Raw genomic sequence first — 24,762 nt, forward strand, 5'->3', positions numbered from 1 at the left:
CAAAAGGAGTGTTTTACTGCTGGTGAGAACAAAGGGAAGAAACGCTCCCCCCCTCCCTCTCCCTCCCCAGGGCCCTATCGCCCCCTCACACCTAGGCTCTCCCTCCTTCCCATCTTCCAATCTTCCGCCCACCTGGTTCCAAAATCAGCGCACCACAAAGGCCTCCTCTGCACAGAGTTCAAAGCCGTCCGTGCTGCTCGCTGACGCGCCTTCTCCCTGGCACTCAGGGCTCTCCCCGATCTGCCTGCCAGCCTTTCCCACAGCACTGCCTGCCTCCCACACGGCTGCCCTGCGTTATTATCCTATCACGCACTTCCTATTCTGCCCAACTCCATGTTCTCAACGAAACCGCAAGTCCCTAGAGGGTCCTCATTTAACTCTCCACCTGCCCAGGCTGACGTTCGGTTGATGACCGCTGGACGGAAAGACACAGTGGCCGCGGAGGGTTCCAGCTGAACACCGCCCAGCTGGGCAGCACTGAAGTCCCTGACCGCTTTCCACCGTCACAGATACGGCCCCAAATAGCCCTTGCGAATACAACTCTCCGGTAAGCTCGTGTCTTCCTTAGGGCACATTCTCAGAAGTGAAACTACTGTGATCCAAACCAAGAAATGCTTTTTTTAAAAACTCCAGACACGTTTGGGCAAACTTAACGGCACTGAAAAGGGTAATGAGAAGGGGAAAATTTTATGAGGTGACATGTCATCCCAGTTTTCTTTTTGAAAATAATATAACTTTACAGGCTGGACTACAATGCGCCATGAGGTGACAGTGATTGCACGAAGGTGGCAGAAAGGTATGTAATCATTATTTTCTTCCTGTTGCACGTTTTCGGACATATACAGTGTCACTTTTATAATCAGAAGGAGTGACGTGTAACTTTTCTGTTTTAAAAATCTTTGCCTCTCCTACAAATAAGCACATGAAAAAATATTCCATGTCACTCGTTAGGAAAGTACAAACTAAGACTACAATGAGATATCACCATACACCTAAGAACGTGGGTCAGATAAAAAACAATGAGAACATTCACTGCTAACAGAGATACGAAGAAACTAAATCGTTCATACACTGGCTGCTGGGGATGTAAAATGGTACAGACGACTCTGGAAAACAGTTTGGCAGTTCCTTTTAAAACTAAAAAAAGTCTGGCAGCTTCTTTAAAATTAAACCTACCAAACGACCCAGCAATGGCCCTCTTGGACACCGATCCAAGAGAAAGGAAAGCTTATATTGATGGCGGGACGTGTACGTACACGCTCACAGCACCTGTATTTGTACTAGCCAGAAGGCAGAAACTATTCAAATAGCCTTCAACAGGTGAATGGTGATGCGAGTGGCTAAGTCTGTAGCGTGGAATTCTGCTGGGCGATAAAAAGAAAGGAACTGCTGTGTAGGCGATACCCCATACGCAACCTCAAAAGAATTATGTTCAGTGGAAGAAGTCAATCTCAAAGGGTTACATGCTCATTCTGTATGATTCCATTTGTATAACACTCTTGAAGCGACACAATCACAGAGATGGTGAAGAGATTAGTGGTTGCCGGGGGTGGCTAGCGTGAGGGAGCCTGGGGTGCTGTGCAGGTCTGTACCTTGCTGGAGGGCTGGCTCCCCAGAGCCACACACGTGACAGAAATGGACAGGTCGGCACCCACCATGCCTGAGTGTAACCAGAGGAATCTGTAGGAGCCCTGTGCACTGCATCGATTGGTTTCCAGGTGCTGGCACTGTGCTACACAAGATGTAAGATATGTTAACACTGAAGGACTATGGGGAGGGGTCCACGGAACTTCCCAGGATGTTTCTCTGCAACCTCCTGAAACCTATAGTTATCTCAAAACACAAAGTTAAAAATAAAAATCCTGGGGCACCTGGGGCGCCTGGGGCGCCTGGGTGGCTCAGTCGGTTAAGCGTCCGACTCTTGATTTCAGCTCAGGTCATGATCTTGTGGTCTCACGAACACATGGTTCAAGCTCCATGCAGAGCCCGCGTGGGATTCTCTCTCTCCCTCTCTACCCCCTCCTCCCTCTCTCTCTCTCTTCTCTCCTTCTCTCTCTCCACCCCTCCTCCTCTCTCTCTCTCTCTAAAAATAAATAAATAAACTTAAAAAAAAATAAAACGAAAATAAACATGCTTGGCCAGGGAAACCCTTAGGCCCCACCCAGACTTACGCATTGAGTGTGGCAACAAGGCAGAGGCACGTGCCTTCCCGAGTCCGGAAATTCTTGTGCTTGAAGCCTCCCAGCATCCGGTCCCACACGTACTGTAGGCGACAAAGGACAGAAGAGGAGAGGAGAAGAGGAGCCTTCATTTAATACAGGGCCAACAGGAGAGGGACCTCTCAGCAGGTGCCAAGTCAGCCCAGCCTCGACTCACCCATTTCGTCCTCTCCAGAGCACACTGAAAAATAGTGACTTATATTCGTATATCAACACACAGCTTTTCCAAACACATTCCTTTATATAACTGCATGTGATTATCCCCAAAGCTCTGAAACAAAGGTGTAACCAGCCCCCGTTTCGTGGGTGAGGAAATGAAAGCCGAGAGAGGTTTGGGTGGCATGCAAAAGATCACATACTCCTACCGCTCTCCCGGTCCACAACAGTGGTCCCCGCTGTATCTGCAAGCCACACATCCATTCACCTCGTAACACATTCTGGGTTCTACCCTCTCTGGATGGCTTTTTCTGATCCCTCCACCACCCCGCCCCACCCCACCCCCTGAACATGACACAACTGAAGCCTGGAAGGCAGGGCTGTGTCTCTCTGTCCACCTGTCCCCGCAGCCCCAGCTCACTAGCAGATCGGAATGAGGGCTCCAGCCACGGCTCCTGACCCTCCAGACACCACAACCGCCTCTTTTCAGAGAAACCGAGTCAGTTACACAAGCTCAAGAATCTAATGGATTCAACCAAGCACTCGAGACTCATGTTAAATCCACTAATTTATTCAAAGTATACCCTTTGCTACTTATTACTTATTTAACCATCCTGTATGGGGGCGTGCGGGTGCGGCTTAAATGCTACAGAATTTTTCACGTGAAAGACAACAGCTTTAAATGAAATTCTTTTTATATGGAGTCACCAGGGATGCTGAGTGAGGCAGACGCACCTCCCCGCCCTACCTGGGGATTAGCAGCTTGATCCATGATCTTCAGCAGCAGAGTCTGGTCTTGCTCCCGCACAGAGTCTTTAGCATCTCCCAGTCTGTCTATTAAACTTGGCAACACTGAAAATCAAAATGCAAATTCATCAAATGAAAGCCTGTGGGGGCGGGGCGGGGCAGGGTTGGGGGTGGGGTGGGGTGGGGGAGGTCAGGTCCTGCAGTCACCATCTGGGTATTTCAATCCCCAGGAAGACAAAATCCTGGCCTAAATGATGTGCGCCAATCCAAACCCACGGATCCGCAAGGTTCTACTTTCCTCACTAAAATCCACAGGAGCTGGTCTGAGAATCCGAAGTCCTTTGCTCGGACATCCTATACCAGTCTTCTTCCTTAGCCCACCCTCCTCCAGCTAGCTCTCAACACATTTTTAAGCTGGCAAAAAATTAAAATGGATGTCAGTGGCAGATTCTGGCAGGAAAGAGTCAACACGAATGGAAATCTAGGTAAAGGAGGGGGTCCAGCATATTCACCGGAGGTAAAAGGAGCGGGCACTCAAGACTCCATCCTTCTTTCATCTACACTTGTGAATTCTACATAATGTACATGCACGTGCTCTAGAGGGAGTCAAGGTCCCCACCCATCCTCCACACCCAGGTGTGGGCCACCTGCTAGCACTCCAAGAGCATTCACCTAACAGAAATCAGCTTACTTTGCTTCTCCCATAAACTTTTCTTTTACGAGAGCTATCCCTGAATAATTCTGTTAATTTAGGAGGAAAATATAATGCTATAAAATATGAAATGTCTAAAAGTAAGGGAGGTTTTGGGGTGTCTGGGTGGGTCAGTCAGTTAAGCGTCTGACTTTGGCTCAGGTCATGATTTCACAGTTTAAGCCTCGTCGGGCTCTGTGCTGACAGTTCAGAACGTGGAGCCTGCTTTGGATTCTATGTCTCCTTCTCTCTCTGCCCCTCCTCTGCTCGAGCTCTGTTTCTCTCTCTCTCAAAAATAAACAAACATTTAAAAAAAAAGTTTTTTAAAAACAAACAAATAAATAAATAAAAGGGAAGTTTTTATTTATAGATGGACAGTTAGTGCCAGAGTGGGAAAGAGTTCTTGACCTTGTCTGAAAGAGCATGCTGACCAGGAAGTTAGCAAAAAAAATAGTAATAATAATAATAACAAATACACATGCAGCAACTGAAAGGGAGAAGTTCTATAAGGAAATGTGTGTACAAACAGAGCTGCTTGGTGCTTATACTACCATGAAATCCCAGAAGTCAGGAATTGAGAAATGACTGTTGTCATCTCGAAAACGAAACCTGTGCTTATTTTTTATTTCATTTTTCTGACATACTGTTTTCCCTCCAAAATAAAAAGTGGTCATTTAACATGCACTTGTGACATTTACGATCAAAGGGAACACACTAACACCAACGATAATGACCTGGAAAGAATATAACCGTATTAGATTTGCAGGCCTTCTCCAAGTGAGAAAACACAATGCCCCTCAAAAGGGGCAAATATGATTTGGTTGGCACTAAAATGTGACAGCTAATCTGTAGAAGAAAGAACAGGCAGTGACACTGTGTATGAAAACACGAACACAGAAAGAAGCCAGCGGAAAGGTATGGTAAAACCAGAAACAGTGAACATGCCAGCAGGTGCGGTGAGGCCAGCGGTTGTGGGGTGAGCTCAGGAGGGGAGAGGGAGCAGTGGTGCCGCGCCAGCAGGGGGAGACTGAAGGAGAGACGAGGGTTGGTTGGCTGGGAGGGGGTTTGGCTAGGACAGCGGGAGGTGGGGGGCTCCAGCTCTAAGGGTTGGATACAGCTAAGTGGAGGCGCTGGGGAGACGGAGGGAAGGCTGGGGGCTGGACGGTGGAGAATGTGGGGGCCCGCTCCACACCTACCCACAGCTCACCTGTGCCAATCTGCGCCTTGAACCGATCCTGCAGCCGGGTGACCAGCGCAGACAGGATGTCCATGCCGAGAAGAACCACCTGCAAGGGAAAACAGCGGGAACCCGTTAGCTGCCGGCCTCGGGGCCTGAGCTCGCGCCCACCAGCTGCCGGGATGCCCCCCCATTCCTGGCTCAAATGCCGTCCGTGAGCCCGGAGAGTGCATGTCGACGGCAGAATAAACTGGTTATCAAGAGGGCTGCTCTGGTACGCAAAGAGCTGTTCACAGCTTAAATAGAAAACTGGTCACTTGAAAGGAAATAAAAAGCCACGGCGGGTCCGTATGCAGAACGCGAGCAGACCAGCGTGTAAACCGGCGCCGCTGCCCCGCCCCCTACAGCCCCGCCCCGACGAGGAATACGTATGCAAATTACCCGCATCTGGCGCGTGGCCTTCTGGGTAAAACTAAGCGGCCACGTCGCGACCTTCAGAAGCCTCGGGGAACAAGGAGTTGGTGGTTTCCTTCGGAAGCTGTGCTCAGTATAAAGGGACACTAGCTACCAGGCTGCAAGGCCAGTTGAGAATTAGTCACCCCAACCCAACCCGGTATTGGCGCTTCCTGCTAGCAGCGCACGCACAGCTCTCACCAACCATCCTTTTCTTGGGGTTGCGCTACTGTCCAATGAACGTATAGTGAGGGCAGTACTGCTAACGCCTGCACAACACACCCGCATCAGCTAGAGCTCTGCTTTACCTTGGTGCAATTTTTGGAAAAACGAAAAACCTCTTTTCCACGACTTTCGGGTTCAAATGAGAGCTTTGTTAAACATACATTGCTGGTTGTAACGCTCTGCTCAACCTATAAGCGGCGCTCGCTCCCTGCCCCTTTCGTTTCCTTAATTTCTTTACACTTTTCTAACAACATTCACAGCTAATTCAACTCAACCGCACCAAAGCTCACTTCACAGACCTATCAGGGTGTAGACCAGAAATGCTCCCCAAAACGCAAGCTTAATTCACGAAATCCGCTTCTGTGCTTCAATACATGATCGGATATAATAAGCCTCCCTGCTCAGTAGAAAGCAGTGTTGTCTTGTTACAAGAGCTTTAAAAACAAACCAGGAACACCTAGGGGGTTCAGTCGGCTAAGTGCCCGACTTCAGGCCATGATCTTGCTGTTTGAGTTCAAGCACCGTGTCAGACTCCGTGCTGATAGGCTGGAGCCTGCCTTGGATTCTCTGTGTGTGTGTGTGTGTGTGTGTGTCTGCCCCTCCTCCACTCACACGTTCTCTCTCAAAAATAAACATTAAAAAAAAGTCTATCTTATGGTTTGCCTCTCTCTTAAAAAAAAAAAACGAAGTCCAGTATCTTACAGACCACGTAAGACTGAGGCAAAGATAATAATCCTAACATCAGGCAATATAATTATGATTCCGAATTCTCATCTGTCTGCCCCTGCCCCTGCCCGCAGGAGCTTGAAAAAGCAAAGACCGCAGGGTTTTCTATTCAGCTTGGAATTCACTGCTTCAAACTGCCCATTAATCAGGGCACAAACATGTCTACTACATGCCCTATGAAAGGGGCTGGTACCTTGGAGATATTAAAGGAAGTAATTCTAAAATTTTTTTACAAAGAACAGGTTTTTTTTTTCTTTTTTAAATACGTCATGGTATAATACATTTTAAAATGGTGGCTTTACTCGCAGGGCTAAAGAGGATTAGGTATTACACTCTGACTTCCTTCCAAAGAGTACAGTATGAAAGCAGAGGGGAATAACTTTACAGTGGAGAAACCTGACAAACATCACCTCAACCAGATGATCAGGGTCAATAACAACAGTCACAAATCATGTTGACCTATCTATGCTTGTGATGGTGTGATTAAAATGACACTTTACATCCTCAAAATCCATAAGCCCATTTAATCATGAGGAAAACATCAAATTCCCATAGAGGGACATCTTACAAAATGCCTGACCAGTACTGATAAAGTCATCAAAAACATGGAAGTCCAAGAAACTGTCCTAACCTAGAGGAGGAATCTGGGGACACATGACAACTAACTGTAGTGTGTACCCTGGGTGGGATCCAGGAACAGATAAAAGACAGTTGGGGGGGGGGGTGAGGAACTCTGAATAAACTTTGGACTTGAGTTAATAAAAATGCATCAATATTGCTTTATTAATCATAACAACAATACCGTACTAATGTTAATATTAACGGAGAGTCTGAGTGGGAGGTACACTGGAAATCTCTGTACCATCCTGTAATTTTCCTGTAAATCCAAAACTGTGCCAAACATTAATGCTTGTATTTTAAAAAGAGCAGCCCATTAATTAAACAGAATTGGCTTTTCCCTGATGAATCCTAAGCATGAGTATGGTTGCATAACTTGTTGGAGGTGGGAGCATTATTCATTACAGAAATACTAAATGTTGCCGCCTTCGAGTTCTCACCACATCCCTTCATCACTCATTCAACACTAAAGTATAATAATCCTTATTCAAAGGATTTAAAATTCTGTCAGATATCACAGCACGTATCATCAGTTAAGCTACCTGTAGAATTGGAGGGAGCACAGACTTCAATCCTTTCCAAGATGGAGGTTTACTTGGTAGGTTGGACCAGATCATGCCTAGCTAAACCCTACAGAGTAAATTTCAAAAAGTCTAGCCCAGATGGACTGGGAAGTCCAGAGACTCCCCAAGAAGCCTGGCTTGGCAGCTAAGACCCAGGGAAATAGGACAGGAGAGGACAGAACAGAATCAACAACTAAACTTGGGAAGGAAGCGGGGTAGGGTGGGGGAGGGGGGGCTCAAATATAGTTGTCTAGTTCACCCTGAGTCACAGCCCCAGCGGGCAAGAAAGGGAATCGTCACCCACAAACATTTATCTTCGCAGCTCAGGCCTTGCTCCTGTGTTTCCATTTCCCTACTGAAGAAGGGGATACATGAATAAAACCACTGCCTGGAAGACCACAATTATTAGCCGTGAAGCCTCTCTGTACCTCAGTTTCCTAGCTGTAAAACGGGGACAACAGTAACAGCTCCCTCATAGGTCGCTTTGTGTACGTCAAGTGCTTGAAATAGTGCTTGGTGCATGGTCAGGGCTAGACCACGCACACGTGCTGGCTGTTATAGCCAGCTCACTGTCACTGCCATTACCATGGGCAACAGACACTGACCAGTGGTCCAGCAGAGGTTTGTGATTCCCGACAGCAAGGGACTCAGACAGCAAAGAAGGCTTCCCAGAAAAAGTCACGCGGTGTGAAGCTAAGTTTTGAAAAACCAGCCTTGCACCAAAGGAAGCAGGCCAAGGGAAGCGTGCATGCAGACAGACGGCTGCTACGATGGGGACAGCTGAAGCACACGACAGGGCCGATAAGTCGCAGGGGAGGCAGCTCCTCAAGGGCTTCAGATACGTCTTGGAGACGATGGGACAGCCCCTGAATAGCTGTAATGGCAAAGAAGGGGTGACAGGGGGCTGGAACAGGGGGCACAGTGACCAGCATGAGGAAGGCAGCCTGGGAGAGAGAGGGCAGAGGCAAGGAGGAGGTCGGGCTCACACCCAGGACTTAATGCCTTAGTGTTCACTAAGCCAGTGATTCTGCATTACCTTTGAGCACCTCCTTTAATATTCTATTCAATTTTCTGAGTTTATGCTTGTTTTCACAACTAAACTCCTTACATGTAAGGAATATTATGCCTTGTTATTTTTTCAAACTTTCCATTACACACACACACACACACACACACACACACACACACGTGGCACAGTAGTGGGTACGTGGTGAGTGGTCAATCAACCCCTACTTTACCAAAAGCAAAAACAAAACACAAGCTACTTGACTAACTTAGTAATGAATTCATTGAACAGATGAGAACAGAGGAGTTCTCAAGGTCCAACACAATTCCTTTATCCTACAACTTTAAAAACATGCTTTTAGGGGCTCCTGGGTGGCTCAGTCGGTTAAGCGTCGGACTTCGGCTTGGGTCATGATCTCACAGTTCGTGGGTTCAAGCCCCGCATCAGGCTCTGTGCTGACAGCTCAGAGCCCGGAGCCTGTTTCAGATTCTGTGTCTCCCTCTCTCTATGCCCTTCCCCAACTCATGTTCTGTCTCCCTCTGTCTCAAAAATAAATACACATTAAAAAAAAAAAAAAGATTTTAAAAGCAGGTAATAATTGCAAAGTAACTCAGACTCACGCTCATGCTGAAAACAACTAAAATTGCTAGCTAAATTATAAAAGAACATCTGGTTGGAAACATCAAAGAACTAAGAAGGCAAAGAGTAGTTACCAGGTCATGAAACATAAATAAAGTAAAATCCAGAGAGAGGAGCCTGCAGCAAATGCCTCACTTCTGCCCTCAGGCCATTTAGACACCAGGAAGGGGCAACCAAAACATTGAGAATCACTCTCAATATCCATTTGGGTCCAGGAGAACAGACTGGATTCCAGAGCCCCCAAAGGTTGATGGCTTGCATAGCCCCCTACAACTTGAGTTAGAAATCCAAATGGCTAGACCTTAGAAGAGTGAACTGAAAGTAAAACAGCCTAAACAACCACAGATTAGCTTCTAAGAATCTGGGTGGCCCACAAAAATAGCAATCCTTGACATCAGATGGAAATGATCTTGGCTTAGTAGTGCCCTAAAGCCCTGGGCAGATGAAAACACAAAGCACTTCTGGATGGAGAGAACATCATCCAATCTAGTCTTCAATTTACTTCTTTTTTTAATGTTTATTTATTTTAGGGAGAGAAAATGTAAGCTGGGGAGGGGCAGAGAGAAAGGAAGACAGAGAATCCCAAGCATGCTCCACACTATCAGCACAGAGCCTGACTCAGGGCTCGAACTCATGAACTGTGAGATCATGATGTGAGGCAAGATCAAGAGTCAAACGCTTAACCAATTAAGCCATTGAGGCACCCCCTCATTTTACTTCTTTAAACAATTTGCAAATACAATGTCCAAAATACAACCAAAGATAACCAGGCACACATGATAACTAGAAATGAAAACTGACAGAAACACAGACACACTGAACTATGCGCATGAAAATAATTAGATATTAAAATAATAATTCTGGGGCAACTGGCTGGCTCAGTCAGTAGAGCATGTGATTCTTGATCTCAGAGTCATGAGTTCAAGCCCCATGTTGGATATAAAGCTTACTTATAATAATAATGATGATAATAATAATAATAATAATAGTAATTCTTACTATACGTAAGAAGATAAAACACGATTAAAATTTGGGGGAGAGAAATTACGAACTTTAAAAAGTGACATCAATTTTCAAAAGCACCAAATAATACAATATCCAAAATTCAGTATTCAATGGATGGGTTTAAAAGCACACTGGACACTAAGTCTGCAGAAAGAAATCCACAGTGAAAAGGCAAAAGGATGAAATATTCAAAAAAAATAGGTAAGAGACAAAGAATAGACAGAAAAGAACGAACATAAGTTCAAGTGGAGTTCAAAAAGGACAGTCAGCAACAGCAGGTAAAAAGCAATAGCTGTGACCCATTTGGATCACTATTATAACAGAAGGGAGGAAAGGAGGAAGGGAGGAAGAGGGGTGCCTGGGTGGCTCAATCCGTTAGGTATCCAGCATCTCATGTCAGGTCATGAACTCAAGGTTGTGAGTAAAGCCTGCTTAAAAAAAAAAAAAAAAAACAGAAAACAAGCAAAAGGGGGCACCTGGGTGGCTCAGTTGGTTGGATTTCAGCTCTGGTGATGATCTCACGGTTTCTGAGCTTGAGCCCTGCATCAGGCTCTGCTGGCAGTGCAGAGCCTGCTTAGGATTCTCTCTCCCCCCTTCCCTTCTCTCTCTCTGCCCTCCCCTGCTCTCTCTCTCAAAATAAATAATAAACATCCTTTTTAAATGAAAACGAAAATAAAGAAAGAAAATAAGTGCTGGTGAGGACATGGGGACATCAGAACTCTTGATACACTGCTGGTAGGAATATAAAACAATGGAAAATGATACAGTGGGTCCTCAAATAATTAAACACAAAATTACCATATGATCCAGCAACTCCACTTCTGGGTATATACTCAAAAGGAGTGAAAGCAGGATTCCAAAAGATACTTGTACAACTATGTTCCTAACAGCATTATTCAAAACAGCCAAACGTGGATAGAGCCAAATCTTGATCCAAGCGTCAAATCAAGCATACTTCATGATGAAATACTGAGGGGGAAAAAAAAAACTGGAGGTATAAAACTCATAAAGAAGCAAAACTGCCATTATTAATGGAAACTATATAAATAGAAGATCTAGAAGATGTACAGGTATATTATAAAATTAAAAAGTTAGCTAAGCAAGACTGAATAATCCAAAGTCAATATATAAAAGAATCAACTACATTTCCGTACCAACAAGCCAAAAAGGAATTTTTTTTAAGTTTCCATATTTAATTGCATAAAAATAAACACCTAGGAATAAAGCTAGCCAAGATAAATATCTACCCAAAAAGCTATGGAACAATTTAAAAAAATTAAAGAGCACTAAAATAAATGGAAAGATAAACTATAGGTTGGAATATTCAGTACAGTGAAATTCTCATTTTTCCTCAATTGATCTACATTCAGTAAAATTTCACTCAAAATTCCAACTGTGTATTTTTTTAAGAAGTCCACAGATTGATTCCAAAATCTATGCGGAAATGTAAATGGTGAGACAAGAGGTGATAAAACTTGCTTCCACTGGATATCAAGATTTATTACAAAATGGTAATGATTAAGGCAATGTGCTATCAGGTCAAGGAGAGAAAAACTGTATTAAAAGGACAGAATAAAGAAACAGACTCACACATATATGGACACTTAACTTATGAGAAAGTGGGTACTACAGACCAGTGAGAACAGGGTTGTTCTTTTAAATAAATGCCCCTGAGTCAACTGAATATACGGAATAAGAAAGAAACTGACTCCTACCTCACACCATACATAAAAATGAATTCCCAGTAACAGATGTAAGTGTGGAAAGGCAAAACCATAAAGCTTTTAGAAATTGACATAAGAAAATAGCAGGGCACAATAAACACAAACCCTAAAGGAAAAGACTGATGAACTGGATCAAACTAAAATTAAGAACTTTGGCATATCAAACACTGTAAGAAAGTAAAAGGCAAGTCACACTGAAAGAAGGTATTTATAAAACAAATAAGCAACCACAGGCCTGATTCCAGAATATACAGTACATATATAGAGATCTTCTACAAACCAATCAATAGGCAACCCAGAACAAAAATGGGCAAAATAGCTGAACAGACACTTCATAAAAGACAGCAATGGTCAGAAGTATATGAAAAGTTGTTAAGCCTCCATTAATCATCAGACAAATGGAAAGTAAAATTATAAAGAGACACTGATACATACTCCCCAGAATGGCTAAAATTAAAGACTGACAATACCAAGTGTGACAAGAACATGCAAACTCTCATACGTGCTGGTTGGAATGTAAATTGGTACAAACAACACTTCAGAAAACATCTTTGGGGGCACCTGGGTGGCTCAGTCAGTTAAGCTTCCGATTCTTGATTTTGGCTCAGGTCATGATCTCACAATCATGGTATCAAGCTCTGTGTCATCAAGCTCTGTGTCGGACTCTGCTTTGAGTGTGGAGCCTGCTTGGGCTTCTCTCTCTCCCTCTCTCTGCCCCCACCCCCACCCCGCACACACATGCTCTCTCTCTCTCAAAATAAATAAACATTTAAAAAGAAAAGAAAACACCCTGGTATTATCTACAAAATTTGCAGCAATTCCACCACTAGGAATATGCCCAATAGACATACCTGCACATAAATAACAGGTGAAATATACAAAATTCATCAAAGCAACACTATTTATAATAGCCTAAATCTATAAATCCATGTGTCCATCTACTGTAGAATGTATGGGTTGTGGTTTTCATACCCAAGAATAAAAATGAATGAATCACAACTATGCTCAATGGTATAGATAAATCTCGTAACAACGAGTGAAAAGGCCAGACACTAAGTAATGAAACTTTTGTATGAAGTTCAAAAACAAGCAAACATAAACTATAATTTTAAAGTGCATATTTAGGTGATAAGACAGAAAAGAAAAGAAAAGAAAAGAAAAGAAAAGAAAAGAAAAGAAAAGAAAAGAGAAAAGAAAAGAAAAGAAAAGAATAGAGAAAAGAAAGAAAAGAAAAGAAAAGAAAAGAAAGGAAAAGAAAAGAAAAGCGATTACCATAAAAGTCAGGAGAGTGGTTACTTTGGGGAACGCTGGCAATGTTCTACATCTGTTCCAGAGTGGCAGTTAACAACTATTAGTTTTATCACAACTTATAAAACTGTGTCTTTGTGTTCCATGCACTTTCTACAGATAGTTTGCAATTTTTATTAAGTTTAAAAACTAAAAAAGTGGCAGTGCTCCTTGGACCCCTTGACCTGTAAGTCTGTGACTAGTCTCTGCCTCCCTTACTTTCCAAACCACCAGTAAAAAAAGCACCAAAACAGAAACCACCACAGTTTTCGTCCTAGAGCGTGACATCTGTTATGAAATACTAAATTCTTTTCTCCAAAAAAGTCCGTAAGGGACAAGCTAGGTAGGAAGACCACTACATTCCTTAAGCCTCAGAAGACTGGACTGGCTTCAGTAAATATAATATTTTGCACTCGTGTTGTACTTTATTGTTTTTAAGGCACTTTGGGGTGAATCTGAATAATCTCACAGTAACCTGAGATGCAGACTATACTATCCTGAATTTGCAAATGAGGAAAATAAAGACCAAAGAGTTTGCCAAAAGATTTACCCAAAGTCACGAAGTTTGAGCAGTGGCTGAACTGGAAACAAACCCAAGCCTCCTGACTTCATCAAGACCATCTGCAGATTTGTGAACAAACTCCCAGTATCCAGAACCCCATGTTTATCGTCTTTCTCATCTCTCTCGAGCTAGCTTATGTATGACCTCAAGCAAGACACAGTACTTCTCTGCCAGTTATACCAGAAAACCTCTCGGGTGAGCCTTGGCTCAAACTTCTCTGCTGCCCTGACAGCGCCCACAACAGGACAAAGTGCAGGGCTTTGTCACACAGATCTGGGACTCAATACCTGCTCTACCAACCCTACTGGCCAGCTGGACGGCTCCGTCTCCAGGCTTCACATGCTTTATCAGTAAGATCACGACAATAATACCTTAAAGAATACACCTGAGGGTGAAGAGTCTTAAGAAAATGCCTGGAATACAGTAGGTACTCAGTAAGTGATGAGAGCACCATGTTAAAAAATAAAAAATGAAACAAACCAACCAACCAACCAACAAACAAACAAAAATGAAACAAGCCTAGATTACTAGGGGGAAAGAGGACCAGAAGTCTGAAGAAGAAACTAAGGTTGCCCCAAATCCCATCACTAGATAATAACCTTATTAACACTTTGATGGCTGTCCCCACAGGACATCTCTGCAGGAGCATATCTGCATGTGAATTTTACATAAATGGGGGGGGGGGGCGGTTTCACTCAATATGCCACCAATATGCCACGAAGTCTTCCTAAATGAACAGACAAGGTCTATACCCTCATTTTCAGTGGCTATCTGATACCCTACTGTATCCAAGTACCATAACTACTGATTCAATCTTCCAAACCAATGCTGGCACTCAGGGTTGGTTAGAATTTTTCATTACTTCAAACAATACTGTGATGGGTGCCCAATTCCCCACATGTACGGCTATCTCCTTAGGACAAATTCTGAAAAGGACAAACTGCTGGGTCAAAGAGAACACACACTGTATACTAGATGAGCTCTATTTTTAACATAATGCACTTGGTGCCCTGTGGGGCTACAGGCTGCTGACTTCTACAAATTTGTTGGTTATTTTAAAAGACTCCACGTTGCAACCTTATTAAGTAAGGAAGAAGTTCATTAGCACTCTACGCTGCACTCACTTTTAATCCCAAGAATAACAGCACAACACAAATACCAAAAAAGAGTACGATAAAGTCAGTGACTTTTGTGTACGGACATATAGAATGGGAGAATCATTCACCCAAACTGGCGGTCCTTCAAAGTAGTCACCGAGGGAGTCCCTGCGACACTCATCCCAAGGATAATGTCACTGGGTATTCCTCTGGAAGGGCCTCCGGCCTGTTAAAGGATGGAAGTCTGTTAAAACATCAATAATCCAGAGATTAATGGGACTAACCAAGTTCTCGCGTGTTACCTGTCATTGCCCATATACAAGGATTTTACTGTTAGAAAGGAACTTCGAGCCATCACACCACCCAACCACTTGGTTCTACACATGGGCCGCAATAGGTCAGATGAGGCTAGGAGGCAAGGGCTGAATACAGACAGAGGCAGTTGGTAACGGCTACAGATCTAAACTAGTCTACTACAACTTTCAGGGGTCACAGAAACGTTCTGTGTCTGTGCGATCGATCAGCAGCTGCTAGCCACACGTGCCTAGAGAGCAACTGAAATAGGAGTGTGAATGAGAAACAGAACTTTAAATTTTACTTAGAACATGAAGTTACTCGGGGCGCCTGGGTGGCTCAGTCGGTTAAGCGTCCAACTTTGGCTCGGGTCATGATCTCACGGTCCGTGAGTTCGAGCCCCGCGTCAGGCTCTGTGTTGACAGCTCAGAGCCTGGAGCCTGCTTCGGATTCTGTGTCTCCCTCTCTCTCTGCCCCTCCCCTGCTCGTGCTCTGTCTCTCTCTGTCTCAAAAATAAATAAAAACATTTAAAAAAAATTAAACAAACAAACAAACATGAAGTTATTTAATTTTAAATAAGCCACAGGAGGCTCACGGCTATGCTGTTGGCCAGCACAGCTCTACACCAGTGGTTGCAAACACAAGAGGTAAAAACCCAGGCCAGCGTGTAGAGGGGCAAGGGACCACCTCTTAAGCTCTGCTCACTTGACACCATGTAAGAAGGTCCCTGTGGTCAGATCTCCAGATTCAAAAGCTTTTTTTTTTTTTAATGTTTATTTATTTATCTTGAGAAAGAGAGAGAGAGCAAGGGGAAAGGGCCGAGAGAGAGAATCCCAAGGAGGCTTAGAGGCCGACTCAGAGCCCCACGAACCGTGAGATCATGACCTGGGCTGAAATCAAGAGTCAGACGCTCAACCGACTAAGCCACCCAGGGGGCCCCCTTTCAGTTTTTTTAAAGGTTTTTTTAAACATTTATTTATTTATTTTGTGAGAGAGAGAGAGCGCACGTGCGCACACCACATCTCCAGATGTTAAACACTCGCAACTTACTGAATGAATCTTAAGGGTCTGAGGAGCCCAAAGAAAACACGTTGTGGCTCAAATCCAGCCAAAGATCCCTAAATCTGCCACTTCTCTCTTCCAGATACAACTCATCAATGGGAGACAGGCACCAGAACATTCACGGTTGTCTACGGGACGAAACCAAGACCCCAGTTTCCCTCCGAGGCCATGCAGCCCCAGCCAGCCAGCAAGGCTTACAGCTGTGGCCCCTGCCCCCGACTCTCCCGTGGGTCTCCCCAGCTGGCCCAGTCTAGGAGGCCTTCCAGCCTCCAAGTCCACCCAGGCCAAGACCTGAACGTGCAACTCTCCAAAATGAGCACTAAACACCCAAAGCAGGCCAGTTCCTTATGCCCTTTCTCAGTCCCACCCACTTCCCCAGAGGTAGCGGGGTGGGGGAGGGGAGAGGTACAGGGCCAATCAACTGTACCTTGCATATATCCTCCTCTTTATAATATTACTTAATCCTTACAACGACACCTTGCGCCAAGTACCACACCTATAAATACCCCTACTTTACAGATAAGGAAGCAGGCAACTGGGCAAAGTCACTCAGCTATTAAGTGGCTCAAATAATATCCATTAATCAATCAGCCTTACAAAAGGGGCAAAAAAGAACACCGAGACTGTAATGACAAAGTTGGTTACTCTTCTGTGCTTATCACAGAGAACCATCTGCCCACTGGCTGCCCTTCTGGTAAAAAGTGGACATTATTCCTAACAGCCAAAAAGTGGTAAGAATCCAAACAGCCATCAACTGGTGAATGAATCAACAAAATGTGGTATATCCATAAAATTAAATACCATTCAACAATAAAGGGCTGTTGAACAAAGTACGAATACATGCTACAATATAGATGAACCTTGAAAACATGATGCCAAGAAACCAAAGTCAGACACAAAACACGACATATTGTATGAATATACTTATACGAAATGTCCAGAAAAGGCAAATCTACAGGGATAGGAAGTAAATGATTGCCTACAGCTGGGGGCTGGAAGGGGCCCGACTGCAAACGGGCGTAAGGGGTCTTTTCAGAGTGATGGACAAATGCACAACTTGGTGAGTTTACTAAAAATAACTGAATTATACACTCACAGGTAAATTATATGGTATGTAAATTATATCTCAGTAATGCTGTTTAAAAAAAAAATCAGTTATTAGGCTGAACAAAACTCTGATCTTTCCAGCGACTGGATCCCAAAGAATTGACGGCATCTGCCAAAGGCAGGTACTGGTTATATTCATCTATCCGGAAACAGTGCCGGGTGTAGAAGGAGAGCAAGGCCAGGGGTCGGGCCGGAGCTTGTGTGGACCAGGAGTCCTCCCGGCTCCCCCGAGAACTCTCTGAAGAGCTCACGGCGTGCACACACCTCAACAGTTCCGCTTGTGGCCCACCGTCCACCTATGGTTTTCCTGAATGTGCTGTGTTCTTCCTTACGTACATTTTACCTTCCCTCTTCTGCCTGATCTTCTCCCCTTGCATGAACTCCAGTGCCTGCCCGTATATATGCCCTGGGCGTAGACAGAAAGCTGTGTTTCCAGCATGCCCACCATACCCAGTTCTTCTAGCTGTCACATTCATTTCCGGATCATCTATTTGCCTAGTACCTAGAGTCTAGCCTCTAAGCTTCTGTAAGGCAGGCTCCAGATCTTCCCCATCCCTTTGTCAGCATCAACCATACTGCCAGCAAATTTGAGGGCCTGCAGGTGGATGGGAAGTGGCTGGATGAGACAGTAATAATAGTGTAAACTGTTATTTAGGTCATGTTTGCACTGGGCGTTCGGATTAACAGTCCCAGATACAATCACTGGCGTGAAGACACTCTCACTGTCCCCTACTTGTACTCTTGCTTCCACACTTGTCCTCATTCCATCCATTTCCACCACACAATCAGAAGGCCCTTTTAAAATGTGACTCCTGTAATGTCACTCCTCTGTCCCAAAGCCTCCAATGGCTCCCCACGCTGAGTAAGAGCTGGTCTTCACAATGGCCTACAAGCCCTCAGAGCCTGACCCATTCCCTCTCTGAGCTCACTGCTGCCCCTCTCACTTTCAAGTGGCCTCCTGGCTATTCCTCAAACGTTCCCTCCTCACCCCTGAGGCTCTGTCTCTGGAATGCTCTTCCCCAGGATATTCATCTTGCCTGTCCCAGCACATGATTCCTGTCTTTGCAAACAGTCATCTTCTCGGCCAGGCCAGCTGCGACCACCCTACACAATACCGTGGGCGTATGTGGGCGTGCTGTCCGACGTGCGCCCCTCCACCCACTCGGCTTCATTTCTCTCCAAAGTGTTTATCACTTTCCAGCATTCTAGAAAATTCACTCACTCAGTTAACTTGCTCTTTTTCCCAAGTAGAACACAAGTTCTGTGAAGAAAGGCATTTTTATCTAATTATGCATTGCCGTTTTCTAGAACCTCATTTGTTAAATAAATACATGAATCCCATTTGATATGCCTTAATGCTCACCTGGAAAAGTGTCTTTCCTCTAACTTCAAAATTACAGGGGTGCCTGGGTGGCTCAGTCAGTTAAGCATTCGACTTCAGCCCAGGTCATAATCTCACAGTTCATGAGTTCGAGTCCCGCATCGGGCTCTGTGCTGACAGCTTGGTGCCTGGAGCTGCTTCGGATTCTGTGTCTCCCTCTCTCTAACCCTCCCCTGCTTGTGCTGTCTCTCTCTCTCAATAAATAATAAACATTAAAAACTAAAAACTAAATAAATAAATAAATTCAAAATTACATTGAAAATAAACAAACTGGGGCACCTGGGTGGCTTGGTCAGTTAAGCATCTGACCCTTGGTTTCAGCTCAGGTCACTATCTCACAGTTCATGAGCTCAAGCCCTGCATCGGGCTCTGTACTGACAGCACGGAGCCTGCCTCGGATTCTCTTTCTCCCTCTCACTCTGCCCCTCTCTAGCTCTGTCTCTCCAAATAAATAAACTTAAAAAAAAAAAAAAATGAACAAACTGGGGTGCCTGGGTGGCTCAGTTGGTTAAGCGTCTGACTTCGGCTCAGGCCATGATTCCACAGTTTGTGGGTCCCAGCCCCATGTCGGGCTCTGTGCTGACAGCTCAGAGCCTGGGGCCTGCTTCAGATTCTGTTTCCCTCACTCTCTGCCCCTCCCTCGCTCGTGCTCACGCGCTCTCTCTCTCTCTCTCTCTCTCTCTCAAAAGTGAATAAACATTAGAAGAAAAATTTTTTTAAAAAAGAACAAATAATTGGACATAACTTGCTCCTTTTATACTTCTTGATGCTAAAAAGTGAGGCTAAAACATAATTAAGTGGAAACTAGTACAACTGAAGCATCAGGAAAGTGTTGATCCCATGTAACAAGTCCTGCACCGGGTCACAAACCTGCATTCTAGTTGTGCCACCAAGTGACTGTGTCAATTCTCTCTGGGCCCTGTCTACAAAACTAAAACTAGTGACCCCCAAGGCCCTGCAAACCCCACGGTCTGAAGTCTGTTCTTCGTTCACCCTCTTCTGAAGTGGTGCTCACTGTGGATGCTGGGCCTTCCCCCAGCCCTCAAGAGCGGGTGCCGGAACGGACTCTGTCCCGGTTCTCAGTGCAGGTAATAAATTCTGTTGGTGCCCATCTTAGCCGATACCTTAGAGCAGCGGCCCCTCTACTTTCTTGATTGAACATCCTTATTAGAATACCTCATATGTATCAATAATAAAATACTGTTAAGGTGGATTTACCGTAAAATTCTAAAATAACATGGAAAATACAATACTTTCAAAGAACAAAATTAGGGGCACCTGGGTGGCTCAGTCAGTTGAGCGTCTGACTATTGATTTCGGCTAAGGTCATGATCCCAGGGTCATGGGATCAAGCGCTGTGTCAGGTTCTGTACTGAACGCGGAGCCTGCTCAGGCTACTCTCTCTCTTCCCTGCTCATGTTTCTCTCTCTCTCTCTCTCTCTCTCTCTCTAATAAAAAAATAACAAATTTAAAAAGTAAAGAACAGAATTAAAAATGAATTTAACAGGGGCTCTAACTTGGCTCGATGGCCTGCCCCAGCCCCACCAGGAAGCCCACTTACAGGTGAAACAGCATTAGCTGTGAAGTTGTACTGAGCCCAAGTGGAAAGGAGAGAACATCATCACAACAAAAAGAAATCCTCCAGGGTCCCCCTTCCTAGGAAGCAACTCACTGCCAATAAGGGGAAACATTATAATCCCAAGTCCCTCAGACTCCAAATTAGAACGAATTTCAGAGCTAGCGAAATTCTGGCTCACTTTGTTCAGATAGTTCACGAGAATGATCTTGCAAACCAAAGCTTTCAACATGGCTTGGGTACTTTAAGAACATTTTATGAAAAATCAATCCACTGAACTGCAGCAATCAGCAAAAAACTACTGCAGAATATACAGAGTCATCCTTTGTCTGAACTCAAGGAGAAAGCCTTACTGAAGGTCACTGCGATGAAGGCAGGCAAGGTGTGGACCACATCTGGTGAGAGGTGTAAACCACACAGCGTAAGACAAACCAGCAGAATGCTCAATCTTCAGAAACCCAGTACCTGAGGACGCAGAGAGGAGAAAGGTCCAAGCAGCAGATGGAGAATAGTCTTTGGAGGCAGACAAAATGGGTTCAGAACGTGACACCACCAACCACCATTCTTACTAGCTACAGGACCCCAAGAAAGTTAACATCTCGAAGTCCACGTATGTATCTGTAAAATGGGATACCTAATATGCCCTTCTGCGGGTGACCGGGAGAATTACTGAAGCAATCTATTTAAATTACCTGGCACGGTGAGCCACACACACAGTAACCATGGCCCTAGCATGTTAAGCTTTGGGGCTTTATGGGACCTCAAAATAGAAATATCCTGTAGGCAGATGTCTGCTGGCCAAACCCTGCTGCATCTGAGATACAGATACCAGTCTAAGAACCGTATATATGGATGAGTTCCCCAGTAAGGGCATGCCATAAAAGATCAGAAGTATCCTACTAGAAACCAACAGCCGTCCAGCAGACTGGAAACACCAGGGCATTACCATAGTCAAATAGGGTGGGAACACAGAAATATTCTGATTCGCATTCTGACAAGCCTTAGCAGTACAGTAAGAAAAGAGAAAGAATAAAGAGATAAGAGAACTAAAAAAGAAAAGGCATTATTACCATCACTTGCAAATAATAATTGTCTACTAAGAAAATCCAAGGCAAACACTTGAAAATTAGAAGCAACAAGAGAGTAAGCTGGCCAAATCTCATGCATATATAGAAAAATCTATGCCTTTTCACTGTATCAATCAGACAGGAAGAAAGTCTAAAGGAAAAAAAAAATCAGATTTACAATTCCAACAACAACAACAAAAAACACATAGTAATGAGGACTGAACCATAAGACCTATGTGAAGAAATTACAAAAATTTTACTAATGGATATAAAGAAAGTACAAATATATGAAGAGAAATGTCATATTCCTGAAGGAAAAAAACAAGAACACACACAAATAAAAGAGAAATAACAAACTGGACAAAAAGAAAATCTGTAAAATACGTAGTGAAGGATCACATCCATGACTTAAAAAAAAAAAAAACCTACAAATAATTTTTTAAAATAAACATTTATTTTTTTAAATGGACAATTCATCCTATAAAACATCAATAAACATACAAACTTATTCAGTCTCATTTACATCCAAAGAACTGTAAGTCACGATACACCATGTACAACCTACTGGGTTGAGATATGTTTTAAAAGATTAGTAATGGCCTATGTGTTTGGAAGGTTCTGGAAAATAGACACTAGCATAAGCTGCTCACAACCTTGGTAAGTTTAACTGATACAGGATTTGGGCACACATTTGATGGCTATGAAATTTTTAATATGTATAAACTTTGACCCAGCAAGTTCATCTAGGAATCCATTTCAGAAACATTAACACAAGTATCCAAAACAATACAGTGTGCATACAACAGTGATCACTACAGCATTATTTTGTGAAAGAAAAACATTAAAAATAATTCTGGGGGCACTTGGCTGGCTCAGTCAGTGGAACATGTGACTCTTGATCTCGGGGTCATGAGTTCAAGCCCTAAAATGGGTGTAGAGCTTAAATTAAAAAAATAAATAATAATAATAATATCCATCAACAGGTAACTGGGTGTGTGTGTATATAGTTATATGTGGTTGTGTGCTGTCTGAATAATTAAAAACAATAACAAATACATTTTCAATGAACAATCCCAAAATAAAATTAGAAACCAATTCCATTTACAACAGCACCAAAAAGAAAAAAATGCTTAGGAGTAAGTTTAACAAGAAAAAAGTGCAAGACTTGCACACTGAAAACTACAAAATACTGTTGTTGAAAGAAGTTCAAGACCTAAATAAATGGAAAGAGATCCTTTGTTCATGGAACAGAAGACGACATTGCTAAGGTGGCAATACTCCCTAAACTAATCTACAGATTCAATGCATTTGCTATTAAAATTCCAGCTGCCTTTTTCTGCAGAAATTGACAAGCCACGCTGTGGAGAGAGAGAGAGAGAGAGAGAAAGCAAGAGAGAGAGGGAAGGAGGAAGGAAGGAAGGGAGAAAAGCCAAGCTGCAGCACTATAATATGTAGAGTGTGACCCTCTCTGGTTTTTTGTTTTTTTTTTAAACTTACATGAAGTTTTTATGTGTGGGTAAGTCTGCATTGTGAGGAAAAGGCCTTTTACCCTGCCTCATACGTGTCTGTATTTGCACAAGCACATATAATTTCATAGTGTAAGAAAATCACAATAAAAAACTGTTTAAGTTCTAAACAAATAAATTTCAATTCCCTGACAGGCTGCCTGCCAGGAAGGAATGGAAGGCGCCTTCGGTCCAGGATTGGTCTGCACAGGGGAGAAGGAATCCACATCCAAGAACGCCCCTCTGCGCCAGGTTATTCCACCTCTGACAGAAGAGTGTCACTTCAGTGACAGGTATTCTAAGAGCAGCCAGTGACTGACAACCACTGAAGCGACAAGGTGAATGTGGGTTCGTTATACATTCTCTCTACTTCCACGTGGGTGTGAAATTTTTCACAGTACAAAGTGAAAGAAAAATACGGGTGCTTAGATCTTTGATCTTCAGGGCCCAGCTCTCCTTAACTAGTAGTCAGGGTTCGGGATCAATGAATCACTCACTATCTAACTGTATCCTGAGGTCCTCTGTCCCTCACCCCACATGCTACAGTGACTCAGAACAGCATCTTGCAGTACACCGATATCAGACAACCGCTATCAAAGGAAAACTCCCGTGATATGAAACAGTAAGACAAGTATTTAGAGTTGAGGGGAGGGCAACTGGGCTTCCTAAAGGGTTTTTAAAAACCAGTTAAAATTAGTATGTTCACTCTTCTCTCTTGTGGAAAACCATCAGTTTCCTCCCACAGCCAGACTACCTACAAGGGCCGTTACAGGTCTGCGGGCACCAGGATGCTAAAACCGGAGGTAAAGGGAGCCAGCAACTCACAGGAAGGGGCTCAAGGTTTCATTTATATTAGGACTTAATGTCGGACAAGGTGTTCTTGTGTTCCGTGGTTTCTCTGGAGACAAAACTTTTTCCTCTGACCGCGGCAATAACGTGTTCCTGTGAGTTGCACGTAAAATAGATTTCTTTACTATGGACCTGAGCGAAAGAGCCTGACAGGCCGATCGCCTTCTGTCTCTTTAGAGCAAAGCCCAGTGCTGAACAAAGCACAGAAACCCAGGCAGAGAGTCTACCTTCAAGGGCCTGAGTGTATGCTGAAGACACATTTGCTGACATCGAGTTCCTGGGAGCTGGGGGGGGGGGGGGGGGGGGGGGGGGGAGTGGGGGATGACTCAGGGCAGCCAGCCAGCACACAGCCTCAGAGAAGGCATTCAATACAGTATTCGGTTCTCCCAACTACATCTTTCCTCCCTCATGCTATATTCTGCCTTTCACTGATCTCCCTAGTCATCCAGCAATGAATAAAGAACTCCAAAGCCCCATCAGGCTAGAACACAACCGAGGTGCCCGAACACCAAGGGAGTCCTTTTTTCCCCTCTACTAAAAATCAACTGGACAGCTCTTCCAAACACTTTCAGATAAATACAATTTGAAAACTTTTCAGCTCTGGAGCCATCCCAAACTCTTCAATTATTGACGAGGAGATCAAACACCAGCACCGAAACACAGCAGGCAGGTTTTGTTTAAGCTGGGCTTTCTCCTCTGGGGTTTTGCTCACGTTTTTTAAGTTCTGTCTTTCAACAAGGTGGCTGGGTACAGGAGATCCTCCCTGCCTTTGTTTGACTTTGTTCTCTTTGATCTGGAAAGGGAGTCATCAGTCCCTTCTGGTCTCTGTGCCTTCATCTGTGCAACGCCTGCGTGATGGTTTGGGGGAAGCGGCTACATCACACTGAAACACCGAGGCAGGGAAAAGCAATGTGGTTTTATCAAAGGGAGCAAGTAACAGTTTGAAGAGGAGGCAGGCAGAATCCGCAAAAACCTCTGTCGTGGGCTGAGCCTCTCCTCTTCCAATCCAGAAGTTCATTCATGCTT

The 24,762-nt window shown here is 44.1% G+C and overlaps 1 protein-coding gene, 1 long non-coding RNA gene and 1 other non-coding gene across 29 annotated transcripts in view; 2 read left to right on the forward strand and 1 right to left on the reverse strand.

Annotated features, from left to right (window-relative positions):
• The window catches only part of CLASP1 (cytoplasmic linker associated protein 1), a 271,145-nt gene that overhangs the window by 173,294 nt on the left and 73,089 nt on the right, over positions 1 to 24,762 (reverse strand). For all 27 annotated transcript variants that reach the window (XM_053909860.1, XM_053909828.1, XM_053909856.1 and 24 more), the window contains exons 3-5: positions 5,021 to 5,099; positions 3,124 to 3,227; positions 2,172 to 2,263 (exon numbers count right to left, since the gene is read on the reverse strand). In XM_053909860.1, the coding sequence (XP_053765835.1) occupies positions 2,172 to 2,263; positions 3,124 to 3,227; positions 5,021 to 5,099 (275 nt within the window). The remainder of the gene's footprint in view (positions 1 to 2,171; positions 2,264 to 3,123; positions 3,228 to 5,020; positions 5,100 to 24,762) is intronic.
• Positions 398 to 17,044, forward strand: LOC109278780 (uncharacterized). The gene is made up of 3 exons (XR_002085834.2): positions 398 to 547; positions 743 to 796; positions 16,334 to 17,044. It is a non-coding gene; the product is annotated as an uncharacterized LOC109278780 (long non-coding RNA).
• Positions 5,647 to 5,772, forward strand: LOC128772776 (U4atac minor spliceosomal RNA). The gene has a single exon (XR_008416929.1). It is a non-coding gene; the product is annotated as a U4atac minor spliceosomal RNA (small nuclear RNA).

This window comes from Panthera pardus, unplaced genomic scaffold, assembly GCF_024362965.1.
Source record: "Panthera pardus isolate Hobbes unplaced genomic scaffold, ASM2436296v1 HiC_scaffold_10, whole genome shotgun sequence".
NCBI lineage: Eukaryota > Metazoa > Chordata > Mammalia > Carnivora > Felidae > Panthera > Panthera pardus.